A 21,615-nucleotide genomic window follows, 5' to 3' on the forward strand; every position below is an offset into this window, starting at 1 on the left:
CCCCCGATGCTGGAGATGATGCAGGGCACTTGGGAGGCATGGCGAAACAATACGAGAAGGTGAAGAGCTGCAATAATATCCTCACGTACAACGAAGCTGCAGGGAGAGGAGAGGAGAGGAGGGACGTGGACTCAACTGAGAAGTGCGCAAAAATTTATTTACCAGAGAGGGGTTAGTTCGTTTTCTCTCGGCAGTCAAGCACTGCACTGTGCACCACGCCTATTTTGAATTTTTCATACAGTATTCCATTAACCCCTTCGTAGCTGCGGGCCTTGAACAACATTTTACTGTTTCGGTGTCAGTGACGTTGAGTTATGGCGTCCTATAAAAATCTGCAAGCAAGTATGGGAAGGGAATGAAGGTCACTGGTGTGTTTACACGACCCTACTCTACCATCCCAAGCAGTCAGGCATTCTCTTCACTTCAGATATATTCGCCGATGTTTACATGCTTATGTTACATGCGCCCCAATTTTGAGTAAGTTTCTTTCAACAGGAAAACATAATTTACCACCCTCAAAACAGTCAGAAAAATATAGAAGACAAACTAGAGGAATATGAACTGAATTGTTAAGGTCTTTAGGCTGAATGCTTACACGAAAGATTGTGGGTTTTACAATTTTAAGAGACATTATGGAACAAAAATGTTTGCTAATCAGAAAAAAATTACTCTTTCGTCCCACATGTTCTCGTAGGTTAGAATTCAGTTCCACTTTTTTTGTTTGGTATCGCTTTTCCCAATATATTTCGGACTGACTGAGCACAGTTATTTCTGCTCATAAAAGTTAGTGTACATTTACTGCTCATTCTTTTGTTCATTCTTATGCATATGTGTGAAAGAGAGAGGACTGATACAAACAATAATGTATTCCAATATCGCTTTCATAGCTGCTGGCCTTGAACAATGCCTTACTGTACCGGTGTCAGTGACGTTGAGTTAGGGTGAGCTATAAAAAACTGCGAGCAATTATGGGAAGGGAACAATGGTCACTGGTGTGTTAACGTGACCCTACTCTACCAGGGTCAGGCTTTCACAGTTCACTTCATCCCAGATGTTTTTGCCAATGTTTACATGCATCCTAATTTTATTTATTCTTACACAAATCATAGCACATCACAGGATGGGTTTAGGGGAAAAAAAAAAAAGCCAGGTGTGCCAGACGAGTCTTTTCACATATGTAAGAAAGAGAAATTGATTTTAGAACTTTGAAAAAATGGTCCCAAGGCTGACCATGGGAGGATGCAAATTTCTGTACCAACAGCCATTGAGGGGAGCCAAACATACACTTCACTTTAAGCAGTAAAAGCACCTTACCAAATCAGTTCTTCCTGATAGTCTGTTGTATTTTTCAGATTATTTCTGGGTTGGTAAATACAGTAAACGTTTCTTCTTAAATCTGTTTCCCTGTCGTTTTGAGCTGTTCTGGTGTGACAGCTCTTGTTGATTTCGTTAACATAATGGCGGAAAGGGCTGTTCTTCCCTAAGTGTTTAAATAAACCTGGCCTAACCGAGCTTATCTGTACCTAATAATTTAACCTAACCTAACCTCCAGTTGGGAAATTGGGAAACGATATCCACCTTTGAGCACGTCGAGTTTCTTCCACTGCTCTGGAAACGATCGTAGGGGAAAGTGACGATAATAACAGGGAGGAAATTTTTCAGCAAGAAAAAGTTTCATTCATTCATTCATTGCCAGATGCCATGTATCCCAAATGGGGTGGCCAAGGGCTTAGAGTTAATTGTTTTACAGGGAGGGGCACTAATCCTCCACCAACCCCACTTGACACGTAGGGATGCCAACAGCATCTGGTGTTCCCAGGCGGTCACCCATCCAAGTACTAACCAGACCCAACGTTGCTTAACTTCGCTGATCGGACGGGAAACGTAATTTGCCAAAATGAAAGTTGTCAGAAAATTTCAGAAACAAGCTGGAGGATTATGAATTGAATTGGTAAGGCCTTTCTGCTGCTTCAAGTGTACAATGAAAGACACAAGTATCTTCCCAAAGTCTGACGAATATAGCGTGGAAAAATCGAACCATTTGAAACGCACACTAGTAGAAACAGTGTTTTCATTGTATTTCGCCTGGTGTAAATTTTCTTCAGACGGAACTGGGAAGATAGTGTCTTTCATTGTACATTTACCGGTAAATAAATCAGTCTAACTGTACTTGTGTTTCGTTTCCACCAGATTAATCTTGATTTCAGACTGTTCAGGCACCTCTTCACGCTGTATAGTCTGGATAATCGGGCTGTCTCTGTATTTCCTTTCGTGTCAATTTTCCTATCATTGAGACAGATGTTTTCGTATTGTGGAATTTGTCAAGTGTTCATCGCTTTTGTACCATTGAAAATTCGTACTTCGGGTTTTTGTATTTCGAAGACTCACTGTATTTGACATGTTAAATCTACCCTGATATACAGTACCCCACCTAATGATGGGTTATTACTTAACCAGTTCATTGTTAAACTGGAGTATCCCTGTATACATACATCTATCTATCTATCTATCTATTGCCAGATGCCGTAATCCCGTACGGGGTGGCCATTTGACTTGAGTTATTTGTTTTACAGGGAGGGGCACTAACCCTCCACCAACCCACTTGACACGTAGGGAGTGATACATACATACTGTATACACATACAGCCATGTGCCACTTAACGTCCACGATGCGTTCTGAAAAATAGGACATTAAGCAGCCACTGCAACTCTGCACTGTATACTGTAGCTATGTTGTACTATACAGTATATACAGGTAATGTATATGGTCTATAATGATATATACAGTACTGTACTGTATATTACAGTACTTTTAAAGCACAGCACAAGATGTTAAAGCAAATGGATGTTATGCGGCGCATGGCTGTATGTGTGTGTGTGTGTATATAGTAAACCCTCAATATACACAACCCTCTTTTTATGAATTTTGGTTTTAACGACTGTCTTGAGCTAGTTGAATGTTATGTTCTTTTAATGAATTTTCGTTTGGTAGAAGAATGGATGCGTAGGAAACACCAACCCTCATGATGTCCCTACACACACACACACACTGGCTCAGTGGTGTTCGTGCCTTTCTCAGGTTGCAAAAGCTTTTACTGATGAAGTGGGTGGTTACAGTCCCCCTTGAGCAAGGGGATGGGTGTGTGTATGTGTGAAGGTCACAGCCTTGCCCTTAGATAGATCTGTATGAGCTCTCACTCCTCTTCCGGGAGGGTAAAAGCTGACGATCACGACCATCAAATTACTCTGACCGACTTGGTGAATTACACACACACAAACACATCTCCACATCCCTCAGAATGCTGCATTAGTCTCTTGGCGACCTGCATCATGAGTGGAGCCATAAATAGACCATTTATTGAGAAAAAGAGCCATTTAGATCTAGCTGTATGTTATTGTGTATGACTGTACAGCCAAATAATGCTCTATACACAGTATAACAATCTTTGTTTGGTAAAAGCCATGATGCGTGGGAAATTAATGAATGGCATGGTGTTTGGCTTTAACGAACTAATGGCTTTAACATCATGGGCATGATACCAATTACAGTACCGATAGTTTGTTATATCAGGGGTGTATTGTCTATCTATCTATCTATTGCCAGACGCCATAATCCCGTAAGGGGTGGACATTTGACTTTGAGTTATTTGTTTTACGGGGATGGGCACTAACCCTCCACCAACCCACTTGTTGACACATAGGGAGAGAGGTGGATTGTATATACTGTGCATACATATATATATATATATATATATATATATATATATATATCAATCAATCAATCAATCATTTCCTGTGGCACCCTCGGGGATGCATAGGGCTTCGATGAACTCACACCACCACATCCTATCTTGTGCTAACTCCTCAAGATTTCCCCAACACTCATCTCCAGTTTCCCGTCTCATTGTCCTCACCCACGTCTCTTTTGGCCTTCCTCTACCTCTCCTACCAAGTGCCACCCACCCTGGTGTACCTCGTACTATTCCCTGTCTCCTATACACATGTCCTAGCCACTTCCATCGTGAGAACCTAACATATTCATCGACCGGCTGCACTCCCGTTATTTCTCTAATTCTACTATTTGGTATCCTTTCCCACCACTTAACTCCTAATATTCTTCTAAGTGCTTTGTTTTCAAACACCAAGAATTTATTTTCCATAGTCACTGTGCTGTACCAAGACTTGTGTCCATAAATTAAGATACTCCTAACCATTACCTTATAAAGTTTGATTTTTGTATGCACAGAAAAATTGTTATTATTCCAAATATTTTTAAGCATTCCCATTGCCTGATTAGCCTTCTTTAACCTTTCCTCGAATTCAAAGTTCAAAGAACCATCCTTGGCTAAATAAGTACCTAAATATTTAAACCTATCAACTTGCTTTACAACCATACCTCCAATTACACATTCCTGCGCATTTTCCATATTCATATTGATTATTTCAGTTTTTCCACAATTAATAACCAAACCCACCTTGCGGCCTTCACTCACCAAACAGTCCAACACTCTCTGCATCTCTTCTGGCCCATCACAAATCAAAACTATATCATCTGCATAATCTAAATCCAAAAGTTTCCTGTTCTCTCCCCAAAGTATACCTGCACCGGTTTCTGTTCCAACGCGTTTCATAATGTAATCAATGACCAATATAAATAGTAAAGGCGATAGAACACCACCTTGAATTACTCCGGACTTGACTTCAAACGAATCACTCAGACAACCATCAACCATCACTTTACAAAATGTGTCCTCATGCATGTTCATAATGACCCTCACAAACTCCTCTGGTATTCCATAATGTCTCATGATCTTCCCCATAGTCTCTCTCGAAACACTATCAAAAGCCTTTTCAAAATCAACAAAACAAAGACTTAACGGTACTCTCATTTCATTAACTTGCTGCATCAAATGCCTAACTATAAAGATCTGATCATTGCAACCACGTCCCTTTCTAAAACCAGCCTGTTCATCCCTCAGAATACCCTCAACCACCGGCTCCAACCTATTTAACAACACTCTACTGAAAACTTTCAAAGCTATCGGTGACAAAGAGATTCCCCTCCAATTACCACATTCACTCAGGTCTATATATATATATATATATATATATATATATATATATATATGTATACAGTATTTATATATTTGTGGTAAGTGGTGGCGACCATCATCCACTCACTTGATGCAGTGCTGCCTACTTCTTCCTTAGCCTTTATCATTCTTTTTCTGTGCCTGCCCTCCTTTCTTCCTGTTTCTCCCATCTTTCCTGTCACTTCTTATTGCTTTTCTTTCCTTTACAGGTGACTTTACATCGAGTGACAAGCCAAATGGTTTTCTGTAAGCCTAGAAACCATTTACGGTGGTGGGTGGTAACCATATAACCAAACCATACATGCTCCCTATGTGTCAACATGTGGGTTGGTGGAGGGTTAGTTCCCCTCCCCCTAATACAAATAACTCAAAGTCAAATGGCCACCCCTTAAGGGATTATGGCGCCTGGCAATAAATAGATAGATTGATATACTGTATACATATATATCGGGTCAACCCCGGTTTAACAATGGGATATGTCAGGAAAAAAACCATCTTTAGGTGGGGTATTGTATATCGGGGTAGATTTAACATGGAAATGATAGGGATGCATTTTTGAGCCTTGGGATTCTCCCCTCAACCAAGTCCTAAACCAACCCAAATGAGTCTAAAAACAAGTTTCTAGCTACCCTAAACCTCAAAATAGTTTTAAAACAAGCTAAACTAAACCTAAAAGCAGTTTATAACTCACGTAAACCCAAAAATATAATCTGAAAATCATCAACAATAAGTCTGGAAAAATAAAACATAGTAAACAGTACCGGTATCCCAAAATGACAATGTCCACCCAACCATGATTAAAACACATTAATCTCAGTCTAATCTATCTGTCTATTGCCAGACGCCTCAATCCCGTTTGGGGTGGCCACAAACAAATCGCCTCCAAGCCACCCTGTCCCCCACCATTTCACTGCCCTGCTCCTAACTCACACCCCCCTCTCTCATATACCTCTCCACCCCATCCCTCCATCTCATCCTCGGCCTCCCCCTCCCTCTTCCCCCCTCCACCTCACTCACATACACTCTCTTCATCAGTCTTTCACCCTCCATCCTCTCCACATGGCCATACCACCTCAGTGTGTTCCTCATAACGCTTCCTATCACATCCACATCCACACCACAGCGCTTCTTTATATCCTCATTCGTCAGCCTATCTCTCCATGTGACTCCACAGGCTCCTCTTAAATAACTCATTTCCACTGCTCTCACTCTTGACTTGTGTCCTTCCAACAACGTCCAAGCTTCACTTCCATAGGTTAGAGTTGGTATCACAATACTGTCATGTAGTAACTTTTTCGCTTCCATGCTCACTTCCCTGTTTCTTATCACTGCTTTCAAAGAACCAGCAACCTTTCTTCCCTGCTGTACCCTTTCAAGCACTTCACCCTCCAAACGTCCATCCTTACTCATCACACTACCCAAGTACTTAAACGTACTCACATTTTCCAATTCCTCACCATCCAACCTCGCTGTACATTCACTGACTTCACCTCTCTCAAAGACCATCACTTTACTCTTCCCTACATTCACCTTTAAATTCCGTTTCTTACACACTCTCCCAAACTCATCCACCAAGCCTTGCAGCTCCCCTTCGTCTTCATTCAACAACACAGTATCATCTGCAAACAACAGTACAGGGAGTTTCCAAACACTATCCTCTCTCACCAGGACCACTCCAACATCCACTACCCTACCTTGTACCTCTTTTATTACTCCATCCATGTATCAACCTAAACACAAAATTTGTCTAAATTATCATCAGAACTGGTAAAAAAAAATAAAAAACATCTTTAAACCCGGGTTTGGCCATCGTTAGGCGGGGTAGGGTGGTATTTCTGCGTCCATCACTAATCCAGGGTACCGCATAGAGGGGTATCATATACTGGGCTTTACCTTATACAGGCATACCCTGGTGTAATAATGTAATTGATTAGGTAAATCCCCATCGTTGGGCGGGGTATCTTATATCAGGGTACTTTTAACGTGTAATGTTGAGTTTTTACTAGCCTTGGGTTTCCCCCCAAACCAAGGCCAAAACCCACCCAAATGAGCCCAGAAACAAGTTTAAAGCCAATCTAAATGGCCTTGCAGCTGTCAAGAAAGCTAAGCTAAGCCTAACACCTGTAAATAACTCACTAAAATCCAACAAAATGAATCTAAAAATCATCAAATATGTCTGAAAAAAATCAAGTTTAGTATACTGTACCCCAATATGACAATGTTCACCCCACCTATGGCTAAAACACATTAATCTAAGTCTAAAAACAGTTTATAAATCAACCTGAACACACAATTTTAGTCTAAAATATCATCAAAATCGGTAAAAAAAAAAAATATATATATATATATTAAAACCCTTAACTAAACTGGGAACCCATAACTAAACTGGGGTTTGGACATCATTAGGTGGGGTATGGTGGTATTTCTATCCCCATCATTAAGCCAGGGTATCGCATCTAGGGGTATTGTTTATTGACATATTATTATGCTGAATATTTACATATATATATATATATATATATATATATATATTATATACACACATACAGTCTGTCCTCATTACATGGTTAATTGCTTCCACACCCTTATTGTATTAGAGAAATTTTGTGTTACAGAGTCTCTAGAAACCTTCTATTTCCTTCTGCACCCTTGCCCAAAGTCCACTTTTTACCCCTTTGTGGTGCAAAAAATTTTTCTACCCCCCAATTTTAACCTCCTAGGAAGCATTAATATGCTTCAAAAAATTATAGAAGAGTATTATCACAGTTAAAGCCACATTTCATTTACCTTATGGGAGGATAAGAGGAGCAGGTAGAGTGGGAAGGCAGGTGGGAGTAGGGAGTGTCCTGATTGGCTGGGTAGTTCAAAAGCTAGAATGCTGAAGTGTGACTGGCCGGGAGGTAGATGACGCCCATTGGCAAGGCAGTGTTCCTATGATTCATGTCATCACCACCTGCCTGGTTCAAAAAGCCGTGTTAGCTTCATCAGTGGCAGAGTTAAAAACGATATTGCTTCCAGAAAATTGTACCATGTTGCATCATTTTTGTGATAGGGAAAACCATGTTAGACGAGGATAGACTGTATATATATATATATATATATATATATATATATATATATATAATATAGGTGGGGGCACTGACCAACCACACACTCGATGTACTGCTGTTTTGAGTGTCTGCCTTTTCCTGTCTTCCTTCCTTCCTCTTCTGTCTTTCTTTCCTTCGTTCTTTCCACTTCCTTCTGCCTTCGGGTGACTTTACACTCCCTCCTCTGTCTTTCTTTCCTTCACTCATTCCTCTTCCTTCTCCCTGTGGGTGTGACTTTACACTGAGTGACAAGCCAAATGGTTTCCTGGTTTACTATGGTGGGTGGTAACCATATAGCCAAATTATAGTGCCTGGTGGTTTAGTGGGTAATTAAAGCGTTCCAATCAGATTGAGCCTGTGTAGGTTTATATCCAAGGGGTGATTAGGGTTTTTTGCTCACGTAATGCCACTAGGATGAATGAGGCTTGCCACTCTCATCTTCTATGTCAGGACCAGCTTGCCTAACCCCGGGGCTCCTTTTGTCCTCATGGAGCGGCATAGGATTGCATGATATATAGATGTAGATAGATAGATATAGATAAATAGATAGATAGATGTGTGTGTGTATGTATGTATGTATATATAGATAGATAGATATAGATAAATAAATAGATAGATAGATGTGAGTGTGTCTGTGTTGTGTGTATGTATGTATATATGTATATATATAGATAGATAAACAGACAGATAGATAGATGTGTGTATTTATGTACAGTATATATATATATATATATATATACACACACACACACACACACACTCTATCTATCTATCTATTGCCAGACGCCTCAATCCCGTTTGGGGTGACCACAAACGAATTGCCTCCACGTCTCCCTGTCTCCCACCATTTCACTGCCCTGTTTCCAGCTCACACCCCCCTCTCTCATATACCTCTCCACCCCATCCCTCCATCTCATCCTCAGCCTCCCCCTCTCTCTTCCCCCCTCCACCTCACTCACATACACTCTCTTCATCAGTCTTTCACCCTCCATCCTCTCCACATGGCCAGACCACCTCAGTGTGTTCCTCGTAACGCTTCCTATCACGTCCACACCACAACGCTCCTTTATATCCTCATTCATCAGCCTGTCTCTCCATGTGACTCCACAGGTTCCTTTTAAATAACTCATTTCCACTGCTCTTGCTCTTGACTTGTGTCCTTCCAATAACGTCCAAGCTTCACTTTCATATATACATTCAATCCTCGTAAATCACAGCAATTTGGGTCTGGACCACTGCCGCGATTTACAAATTCCGTGGTTTATAAATAATAACTTATGTGAAAAATGAATTTGGGTCTGGACTTTGGCAACCACCCCCCACAGCACCCTACCTACACCTATCTAGGCACCATCAAACACAAACATACAAATTTAGGAATATTCAATACATGTATTTAATAGAAATAAGCAATGTTAAGGGATCTCACCTTAATCCTATGACAATATTGCTTAAGTGAATGGAGTGGGGTGGTGTTGGGAAGAACTTAGAACCTCTCAGCACTTGTTCTTCCCAAACTCTTTAGCCAGCTTTGAAAACTTCTCTCCCTTCTCAACATGACAAATGAGCTCCAAACGTTGACTATGCGACAACGGCGGCTGCTTCTTGATGCCATACTGCTTAGAGCGCTTCATCGGGGGTTGGGGAGGGGCCATGGAAGGTAGGAGGCGGGGGGGAATGTCCACAAAAAAAGGCAGGTCGCTCTTGTGCTCCACGGCGATGGTCTGTAGTGTGCGGACTGGCGGGAAGAACAACAACAACGTGGCAGCATTAGTATGCACACTTGCCACCAGGGACGGGTGGTGATTGGTTGTTGGATCGCGATTTTCAAATTGAATGCTGCGGTTTACGATTCTCCTCGGAAAAGGCCCACTTCGGTGCTTAGGTCCGCGATTTTCGTGACTTAACAGCGATTTAAGGGTGCTGGCAGTCTGACAGCCACTTAGCCGTGATTTATGAATCCGTGATTTATAAACACGCAATTTACGAGGATTGAGTTATATATTTTTTTTTTTTTCAGTGGGTTAGAGCGCTCCACTCTAACTCGCTCCAATCCAAAAGTCCTCTACCCAGGGGCAACACCTTAGCCCTTCGGGGATACCTGTTGTAAAACCAATTTCTTCATACTGGGTATATATATATATATATATATATATATACATACTCAATCCTCGTAAATTGCGGTAATTTGGGTCTGGACCACTGCCGCAATTTACAAGTTCTGTGGTTTATAAATAATAACTCTTATGTGAAAAATGATTTTGGGTCTGGACTTTGGCCAACCACCCCCCACAGCACCCTACCTACACCTATCTAGGCACCATCAAACACAAACATACAAAGTTAGGAATATTCAGTGCATGTATTTAATAGAAATAAGCAATGTTAAGGGATCTCACGTTTATCCTATGACGATATTGCTTAAGTGAATGGAGTGGGGTGGTGTTGGGAAGAACTTAGAACCTCTCAGCATGAGGTGGGGGTGCTCCCATCTCAACACGACAAATGAGCTCCAAACGTTGACTGTACGACAATAGCGGCTGCTTCTTGATGCCATACTGCTTAGAGCGCTTCATTGGGGGTTCGGGAGGGGCCATGGAAGGTAGGAGGCGGGGGGAAGGTGCACAAAAAAAGGCAGGTAGCTCTTATACTCCACGGCAATGGTCTGTAGTGTGCAGACTGGTGGGAAGAACAACTACAACGTGGCGGCATTAGTATGCACACTTGCCACCAGGGACGGGTGGTGATTGGTTGTTGGGTCGCGATTTTCAAATTGAATGCTGCGGTTTACGATTCTCCTTGGAAAAGGCCCACTTTGGTGCCTAGGTCTGCGATTATCGTGACTTAACAGCGATTTAAGGGTGCTAGCAGTCTGACAGCCACTTAGCCATGATTTATGAATCCTTGATTTGTAAACACGCGATTTACGAGGATTGAGTGTATATATATATATATATATATATATATATATATATATATATATATATATATATATCTCATCTCATCTCATCTCATCAGTCGTTTGAGTGTCCACCGCAGGACCAGCCTATCCTGATCGAAGTCGGGATGATACAGCCAATGTATCTCTACCCAGTGGCCTAGGCTGTATGGTAGAGATTGTATGTAGGGTGAGAAGTGCTTGTAAGTGTACTTGTAGTGTTGGAGTGGCTTTGGATGCGTGTGTAGTCTGTGAACCAAGTGCAATCAGCCCGCGCAAGCCGACTGGGTGCAAGCTTACTGTATAGTAAGTGACACTGGTTCAACTACAGCACCCCTGGTGTCCGCTAATGCAGTACGTGGCCAGGTGAACACTCCCAAAGTTTATTACCCTGGCGGGGCACGAACTCTCGCTCTCCAGTGTATGAAAACGCACACTTTACCACTGTACCACAGAGGCTCCATATATATATATATATATATATATATATATACAGGCATACCTCACTTTATCTATGCAATTGGTTAAGTAAAAACCCATCACTAGGCGGGGTATCGTATCTTGGGGTAGGTTTAACATGGAAAGTATAAGGATGCGTTTTTGAGCCTTGAGACCCCCCACCCCCCACCCGCCTGCCCAAATGAGCCCAAAAACAAGCTTGCTAACCTAAATCCCCAGATAGCTTTAAAACAAGCTAAAGTAAGCCTAAAAGCAGTTTGTAATTCACCTAAACCCAAAAATAAAATCTGAAAATCATCAAAAGTCTGGAAAAAATCAAACTTAGTAAACTGTACCCCATAATGACGATGCTTACCCCACCTGTGACCAAAACACATTAATCTAAGTCTAAAAACAGTTTATAAATATACCTAAACATAAAATTTAAGTCTAAAATATCATCAAAATCGGTTTTGAATAAATGCGACCCATCATTATACCCGGGGTTTGGCCATCGTAATGGAGGGGTAGGGTTGTATTTCTACCCCCATCGCTATGCTGGAGTATTGCATCTCAGGGTCTGCCTGTGTGTGTGTGTGTGTATATATATATATATATATATATATATATATATATATATATATATGTATTTACTGTATATAGATAGATAGATAGGTAAGGAATTTTCAACTTTCTCAGTACAGTTGCTTGGTATCATGATCAGAGAAAACTCATAAACCAGATTGATAGGTAGCAGTGGAGATTTAATAGATTTTTTATTATTGTCATTTAATGACTGTGGGCTTAACTTATTTGACCTGAAAAAATACTCTTTCATAATATTCTTGCTGTGTTCATTATAAACAGCTGAAGAGAGACTTCTGAAGTTTAAGAGTTAGAGATCACCTTAATTAACCTCTTCATTAGAATAGATCCCTCCCATGTGTAAGAGTAAAGAGTACATAGTTTTAATATATAGAATACACACACACACACACACACACAAACAAAAGAAACAACTTATAGTGAGGATATGTTGTACTATCATGAGCAAAAATTCGACAGTTCCTTTCCATAAATTTGTCCAAATTTTCATATTTTTCAGTCCTCTGCAACCCTCAGAGAGTGTCCTTCCTTTTCATACTCGTTTGTTATGTACTTTGGATTGGTCCCACATACAGATATTTAATGTAACAGCTGTCATTGCAGCAGCTGGCACAAAAATGTTGGCATGCAGTTAATCATGACAGTAATGTACCTAGTGTGATATGCCTGGCACTTGCAGAAGAGACGATACCCCCTCAGTAAATGTTCAAGCTGTTGATGATCCAAGGACGACCCGCTTCAGATCAGATCCCAACACCCGCACTCGCACCAGACCAGACCCCAATCTTCGAACCCGCACCAGACTTGACCCTAACACCCGAACCCGCACCAGACCCATCTCCAACACCCGCACCCGCACCAGACCCGACCCCAACACCCACACTCGCACCAGACCCGACCCCAGTACTCGCACCAGGACTCGCACCCGCTTCGAGGCGGATGTTCCACCTGAGGAATCCACTCCTACCCAAGATGGGACCTCTCCAACTGGCACTAGTGCCTCCAACAGGTACCACCACCATGGCATGATTATGAGCCTCCCAGGCCAGTCCTGATCTGCAACCATCAGAGACTGCAACCATAATCCGAATGGCTGTTATAACCATTATGACTGCATCAGTCTTATGAATGACTGCTACTCCCATGACTGCAGTGGTTGTCACATCTACAGTCTAACCACAGTGGCTGTCACAAACTTAACTGGAATGGCTACCACACCATAACAAGAATGGCTGTCACTATAGTAACGCAATGCATTGACTGCCACAATAATAACTGCATTGACTGCCACAAAAATAACTCCATCAGCTGCCACAATTGTAACTGCATCGGCTACCATATATATATTTCTCATAGCTCCCACAATTATAACTTCAGTGGCTATTGCAAGTTTAGCTGCAACAGCAACTATAACATGCCACAGCCATAACAGCATCTACATCTTGTAATGTATTTTTATGATTACACTGCTTGTATGCAATAATATAACTGCACCATGATGCATATGCTTGGAAAGGGCTTCATAAAGTCTGTGCTTTTGGCTACTTTTTGATCATGGTTTACAGGCACAGGAGATGAACTATGCATCACTGAAAGGCCAAATGTTATAATTTTATGGACCATAGTTGTGTAAGTACTTGAGGGATGGGAAGTGAATTGAAAGCAGGATGGCCATATGTTACTAGGGTACTGATTTGTTACGAGTAATACTGTTTTCTAATGCCATTAAGAATGCCATCCTCTGTCCTTATTTCATTGCCTGTTAATTGTGTTTTGCCAAACCCTCCTCACTGTTTGTGTCTGTTCTCAGAGCTGTCCAGTCATTACTAATTTAGCAATGAAAGTCAAACACTCTGGAATCTAAATCAGTAAGTAAGGTAAGTTTGCATGGTGCATGTAATGGATTGAAAATAAAGGCTGCATGACCTCGAGCTTTTGAGACAGTAAGGATTGAAGGACATCACACTGAGCATGCAGTAGGCAGATCGATAGCTGTTTTAATATTATTGTTTGGTTATGGTACATTATGATATTAGATTTATGTTATTTTTTGTAGTATCTGATTGAAATATGTGTATAATGTCCTTCTGTCATCACTGACATCTTGGTATCACTCAGGGAAAGCATGGTAGACTGCATGACAAAGATAAAATGTAACTTCTTCTGAAAGCATCCCCAAGCTTTTTTTTTATTATGATTAATTTGAAGTACAGTATATAAGTAATGTACAGAATTTTACTGTTTGTTTTATCATGTATTGAGGTCATGTTTGTTGTTGAATTTACTACTGTATATTATGGTATATTGCAAGCTTTTGTGATGTGGGATTATTAATGTTGTGATCCAAGCAACTTTTCATATCATTGAATCGTTTATAGAGGCTCCAACGTGCTTGCTTGCATCAGCCATGGTCACCTTATGGCAGCTCCTCATGCTGCATGATCTCTAGCAGTCTCCTTATTTAGTCCCTTATCCCTGAGGTCATACTCTGTGACATCATCCCAGGTCTTTTTCAGTCTGCCTCTCACAGCCCTACCCCTGACATTCATGCTTTTCACCATCTGCACCTAATTGTCATCCTCCTTCCTTTCAACATGCCCAAACCACCTCAATCTACCCATTCCCATGACTACACCAACACATTCCAGTCTCATCCTTCCTCTCAACTCTTCAATTGCAATCCCCCCCCACCCCCACCCTGAATTCAGGAATGTACTTCACATCCATCTGATCATTGTCATTTCGTTTCTGTATGTTTGAACCTACAGATATTCTCTTCCTTACTGCCCAGGTCTTGCTACCATTAAGCATTACAATACACTTCTAAGACATGCCACATACAAAGATCCCTTAGTAAAGAGGGAGAGCCCTCTCAATTTTTGGAAAGGCAACAGCTCCCAGAATTTCCTTCACCCACTCCTTACCCTAGCCACAGAACTAGCTCCAGCCCCATCTCCAGCACATAATATGACCCCCAAATATAAAAACTCTCCCACACATTCATGAGACTCTCCAGCAAGATCAGTCCTTTCATGCCTGAAAATTTTTCAGTGTCTCCCCGAGAAACTGTTCACACGAAATTAGCATTATACAGGTAATTGCATTCTATCTCTTAAACCACTACATCTCTTATGAACCAACTTTTTGCAAACACAGCATAACATGGAGTCGATTCCCACACCTTTGTGGCAAGCTGCACATGGCCACACTTCCTCTGCTTTGACAGTACTGTACCACCATCAGCCTTAGATATCATCACTTTTGTTTTATCAGCATTAACTCTCAAACCCTTTTGCCCCATTCCATCTCTCCATGTCCTGAATCTTTCTTCCTCTTCCCTTTCATTCTCTGCAATCATTACCAAGTCATTAGCATACAACATCTCCCTTGGGAGTTCATTTATGAAGTCATGTGAGAGAGCTTCAAGCACTATGACAAACGATAATGGGCTCAAGACTGAACCCGGATATATGACAACATTCACGGATAACCCATCACTCAAACCTCCATTCACACTCACCTGGGTGCGAGCACGCACATATATAGCCATAACCACTCTTACCAGCCACTCCTTGATCCCAGGCTTTCTCACTGTCCACCTTACCACCTCCCTAGGGTCTCTGTCAAGGGCCATCTCCAAATCAACAAAAACAAAATACAGCTCCTGTTTCTTTCCTATATATATTTTTCCTGAAGCTGGCAGAAAATGAATACAATATCAGTGGTCCCTTTGGCCAGCATAAACCCAAACTGGATCTCATCAGTATTCACTCTTTCCTATGTCATACCTTCTAGGACTTTCTCTTTTACCTTCAGTATCTGGTCCAAAAGTTTTATGTCCCTATAATTTCCTCCTTCCAGGGCATCACCCTTCCACTTATATACTTTTACAATCACAGTCTTTAGCCAGTCATCTGGGACAGCACATACATAATCAAATTTATCAAATGAGTAGCTGCTAAACCCACTCCAGTATCCCCTGAGGTCTTTCAGTAGTCAACTGAGACACCCACCACCTTCCTTAACTGCATCCTGCCTGTTGCCTTGTCCACTGTAGCAGCATCAATCAAAGGTCAAAGGCCAAACACTGGACCTGCTAACTCCAAACTTTCCCTGTTCCAGTTAAACTCCTCATTCAGCAGTCAGTTATAATGCTTTCTCCATGTGTCTTTAATATCCTTTAATATCAATCTTCACACACTCCCCGCATTTGATATCCCTGTATTCCAGCTTCATCTGATTTGCCATCTTAAATACCATATTCTTCCTTTCAGCATTATTTAGGCTGTCCAGTAAAAGTCTCTGAGACTATGATTTTGTCTTGTATACCTCCTTTCTAGCCCTGCATTTGGAAAGCAAGTATTGTACTATGTTGTAGTACTGTAGGATTTCCATTTTGTAAAATACTAATTGGTTTAATAGTATCCAGACCTGCACTGTGTAAGTTGACATGGTAAGCATTTCTTTTTATTCATACCATGTTCACCCCCCCTCTCCCATTAGTTGGAGCCTTCTGTTTATCAATTCAAGAGTGTTTATCCCTTGACTCTTGAACTGCTAATATACGAGGTGCTACCCAAAAGTTCCAGTAATTTGAACAGAGGGAGCCAACCGTTTGCAGTTTTGCCTTTTGCCGCTAAGAGGAGTCAGGAACACCCCTTGTGCGTCAATGTGGCCCCGGTCGTGTCTATGAGTGGATGTGTTTTTGAGCTACGCTTACTATTGTAACATGATGTGTAGGTGATTTGGTGGTTTTGCAGTGGCAGACCATGAAACAGAGAACCTGCATTGAGTTCTGCTTCAAGATCAACAAGACGGCTGCAGAAACCCACTGGTTGCTTCACCAAGCCTTTGGTGACAATGCCATGTCCCAAAACAGAACATTTTTCTGGTACGAGCGGTTCAAGGAAGGACAAACATCCATTGAAGACGATGACCGTTTTGGACGACCGTCAACGGCAACAACACCAGAAAACGTCAGAAATGTTTGTCAGGCTATCCTTGCAGATTGTAGACGAACTATCCATGATGTTTGTGATATCGTTGGACTGTCGTACAGGAGTGTGCAACGCATTTTGCTGGACATGTTGGGCATGAGATGAATCACTGCAAAGTTTGTGCCAAGACTGCTGAGTGACGAGCAGAAGGCACATCTTGTTGCAGTTTGCAGGGAGCTCAAGAATCAGGTCAGAGATGATGCCACCTTCATCACCAAGGTCATAACTAGTGATGAATCATGGGTTTATGGTTATGACCTGGAGACAAAGTACCAGTCATCACAATGGAAGTCTTCCAGCTCACCGAGGCCGAAAAAAAAAGCGCCAAGTTCGCAGCAATGTCAAGTCGATGTTGATCGTTTTCTTCGATATCCAAGGGATTGTTCATAAGGAGTTCGTCCCACCTAGTCACTCTGTCAGCAGAAAGTTTCACTGTGAAGTTTTGCAGCATCTGAGGGAGAACATCCACTGCAAATGTCCAGAACATTGGAAGAACAAGGACTGAGTCCTGCATCATGACAACGCCCCTGCCAACACATGAATTGTTGTCTGGCAGTTCCTGGCTTCCACAAACACGGTAGTCAATCCCCACTCACCCTATTCGCCTGACCTTGCCCCTTGTGACTTTTTCCTGTTTCTCAAGCTGAAATTACAACTGAAAGGGCGTCGATTTGACTCAATTGAGGAGATCCAGACAGAATCGCAGGAGATGCTGAAGACCCTCTCGCCTGAAGCCTTCCAGGGATGCATGGACTCGTTGAAAAAACGCTGGGACCACTGTATACATGCCCAAGGGGACTACTTTGAAGGCTTCAGTGAGAACTAGAAGGTAGGTAACTTGTTTTCTTACAGTATTCAAATTACTAGAACTTCTGGGTCGCACATCGTATACCATAGCCTTTAAATATATTCCTTCCCCCACTTGTTTGTAAAGCTAATTGTTACTGTCATCTCACATCCTTATTCTAGATGTTTTGCAGGTATTCTGTTCACTTAAATTGGTTTAAAATTGCCATCTCTTCGTTTTGATTACTGAACAAGAGAAAAATTCTGGGTGTGAATTATGAAGAAGTATTATGGATAAAATGTGAAGCTGTTTTGTACTGTCTTATTCTGCAAGAGTTACATGAAGTATAGGTATGCTGTGAATGAAGTTTCACCAGGTTAAGTTGGGCAGACTAAAATATTACCATTCTCAAGCTCGTGTGACTCACTCTTAGCTGTATGAAATACTGTATTCTCACAGTATCAGGAATAATATACCGGAGTTTCGATCATGATAAGTGTTAATGTTGACAATTTTAACACTGTCCCTTATTACTTTCTTTCAGCTGAATGAACCATCTGGCATTAGCTGGAATAGGAACTAGTCATTTCAGTTATGCGTTAATAGCTCCTCTTCCCACAGCCCACGACGGTCCAGCCTTTCTGCCCGGCTCAAAAATCGTCGCCGACCAAAAACCACCACAACCACTACTACCACTCCCAGGTAAATTCCTGTTGCCCTGTCTCACATTGATCTGAATCCAATAAAGTATAGAAATCTAGCTGCTTCACCCAGGTTGCTCCCTAAGTCTATTGCTTAGATTATTTGAGGGGTTGTCATTGTTGTTAATATTAATATTGTGATTGTTAATGTTTGTTGATCAGGCCCTTTTAATGTTGACTTTTCAGTTTTTTGTATTATGGAACTGGATATGTTCGTGAACTTTTTCTATCTGTTTGTGAATCTCATCCTGTTAGTGTTGACTTTTAATTTTTTTTTTAATATGTAACTGAAGAAGATGTTCATGAATTTCTTTTTATCTGTTTCATACATAAATAGAATGTTCTATTGATTTCAGAAATACAGCTAACTTGCTTCATTGTTTATTGTAAAATTTGTCATTGCTTGTTTACAATCAGTAATGTTGACATGTCACATTTACATCACCTGACTTTAGTTGTTTCCCTCCAGTTTGCCCACATGCTTTAAGGGGTGTTGCACATACTTCTTCATTCATTTTTTCTTATTTATGGTGTCTGTGTAATCTGTTGCTATTGGTGGTTTACTCTTACCTGATCGGTGGTAGATGGGGATGCCTATCATCCACTCACTTCATGTAGTACTACTTATTTCCTCCTTCACTTTTATCATTATTTTTCTTTATTTCCCTTCCTCTTTTCCTATTTCTCCCATCCTTCCTGTCGCCTTTTATCACTCTTCTTTCCACATTAGGTGATCTTACAATGACTGACAAGCCTAGTTGTTTCTTATGTGTATAACCCAGGAAATCAATTATGTTGCTAGGTGGTAACCATACTACCAAGTAATGAAGTGATATGGAGCCTATTTTGGTGCCCCCGTTAACTGGGTGGAGAGATGATGATACGACATTTATCCAGGAACCAAGATTCCACACACTGCAATGGTGAGATGTTGTCTACCCCAAGGGAACACCAGTTCACTGCACAGAATGGCCCTGCAGGGATGTCTGCAATTGATGGGTGTGCTGAATCAACAAACCAGAGTTACACAGCAGCAATAACTCACCTGATAAAACAGAAAACTACTTCTTCTCCATAATGAATGCTGAATATTCATAGGAATTGTGTTGTTAAATTTGTTGCTAACAATGAAGAAATGTAATGGAAATGATGTATGATGCATTATTATCTTATTATGTCAATAGGTAACCAGTAGTTTGGTAAATGGGAATGCAAATCTTTGTCAGGTATGATCAAACTGTCTGTATTGAGATGAATATTTGCCTAATCTCTTACATAATTAGGAAAAAAGTTCATATATTTTCACTTAGCACACTTCACTGAGGTGGCTATTATTTCTATGCTGGGGGACACTTGGTATGTATCCCCCCCATAGATGACCTTCCTTGATGTAAAGCCTCAGGGAAGAAAGTGATGGCTGTTCCCTTAGTGTGAAGTATAGGAGACAAACTGGAATAGTAGATGAACTTTTATCCCTCACTATAAACTTCGAGCAGTTCTCTACAATCTGTAACAGTAATGATTATTATGGTTGGACTGTAAGCAGCAAACCTTTTATCACCACTATCAGTAACATCATTACTTAATTATCAGGAGCAAATTCTTTATTTGTCTTTTTAATGTACATTTGCTTGGTGTTACTCATCCCAGCAGGATGACACTTGAAAACAGAAGAAAGCATCCTCATTCACTGACATTCGGTCTCTCATCTGTCACATGTGATGGTCTACAACCTAAAGGATGATGAAAGTTCAGAGATGTGTGATAGTTGCTCTCAACTTCCTTCGCAGACCCTCCCCCTCATCCACAACAGCCCGTACCTCTCTTAGGCGTCCGGGTGGCAACCGGAGGCGTCCAGCAAACAGAAGGCGACCATCAGATAAACGGAGGCCACAACAACGCACCACCACCACCACCATCGACCCTCTCAACACCCCTGCACCACCCACCACACCAAGCCCTGTCTCAAGTTAGTAATAAACAGATTTAATTCAGTTACTGTCTGAGGGATATTGCTGGAAGGGTACTAAGCATACTGCCCTTTGCCTATTAGCTCACAGTCATAAAGCTAATACGTCTGTACCCAGTGGTTCCCCCTTTTATTAACTTTTGGAAATGCTTGGTTCCATCCTATACTGTATTCAGGATGCTGGGCACACATGGGTTAAAGAAACTTGCAGATTTACTAGTGTTTAACCCATGTGTGCCCAGGTTTCCCATCTGAGGAACATTGCTGGTAGGAGGACCAACCAGAATGATTGCCAGGAGGGATTGTCAGTATAAAATATTTTGGCAGGGGACAGATGGATATGGTGGTGTGGGTGAGCTGGTTAAACGAATGGAATATGTCATGAGTATAAGAGTGAATGAAAGGATTATAATAGTGAAAATTTTGTTTGGGAGGCTCACATTTTCAATTATATCGGCATATGCTTCACAGGCTGGCTTGGCTTAGGCGTGGCCTGATGGGGGGGTTCCCCCCCCCAATGTTTGTATCTGAGTTGGTCAAAAATTACTGAGTTGATAATAAATGGAGAGTATAGAATTTATTTTTCTTACATAAAATGAGAGGTCCCTAAGAAGACAAAATATGTTTTATTTAAGTTTTTCTTTTTATGTACGAGTATATAATTAGAGGACAAAATACAAAATACCCTAATTTCCCTCGTGTCAGGAGAATAGTCTAAGCCCAAATCAAGTAGCATAATAATCAAGCTGCCCTGACCTGGACTTCCTTCACCCATGGAATGGTGATGAGGGGGGAGGGGGAGGAATTTGTATGCACTCCTGCCACTGTTGTCATCATAAATAACTCTGGATGTTATGACTGGGTGAATTAGTTTATTCAGACTACAAAATAATTTACATGGTGTCTGTTTTCTTGTCAACAATAATTCAGGCTTGGGTCCAAGTTCAGGTGGCTTTAAATACAAGACAACGCTGGGTGGTAACCAACCAAACCATAC

The 21,615-nt window shown here is 41.3% G+C and overlaps 1 protein-coding gene across 1 annotated transcript in view; it reads left to right on the top strand.

Annotated features, from left to right (window-relative positions):
• The window catches only part of Cht6 (Chitinase 6), a 204,870-nt gene that overhangs the window by 149,000 nt on the left and 34,255 nt on the right, over positions 1–21,615 (top strand). Inside the window, exons 10-13 of the mRNA XM_080267986.1 lie at positions 12,844–13,208; positions 16,905–17,031; positions 18,555–18,650; positions 20,440–20,618. Coding sequence (XP_080124112.1) covers positions 12,844–13,208; positions 16,905–17,031; positions 18,555–18,650; positions 20,440–20,618 — 767 coding nt within the window. The remainder of the gene's footprint in view (positions 1–12,843; positions 13,209–16,904; positions 17,032–18,554; positions 18,651–20,439; positions 20,619–21,615) is intronic.

This window comes from Coenobita brevimanus, chromosome 26 (genome assembly GCF_032717465.1).
Source record: "Coenobita brevimanus isolate Jiangsu-jjx chromosome 26, ASM3271746v2, whole genome shotgun sequence".
NCBI classification, from domain to species: Eukaryota; Metazoa; Arthropoda; class Malacostraca; order Decapoda; family Coenobitidae; genus Coenobita; species Coenobita brevimanus.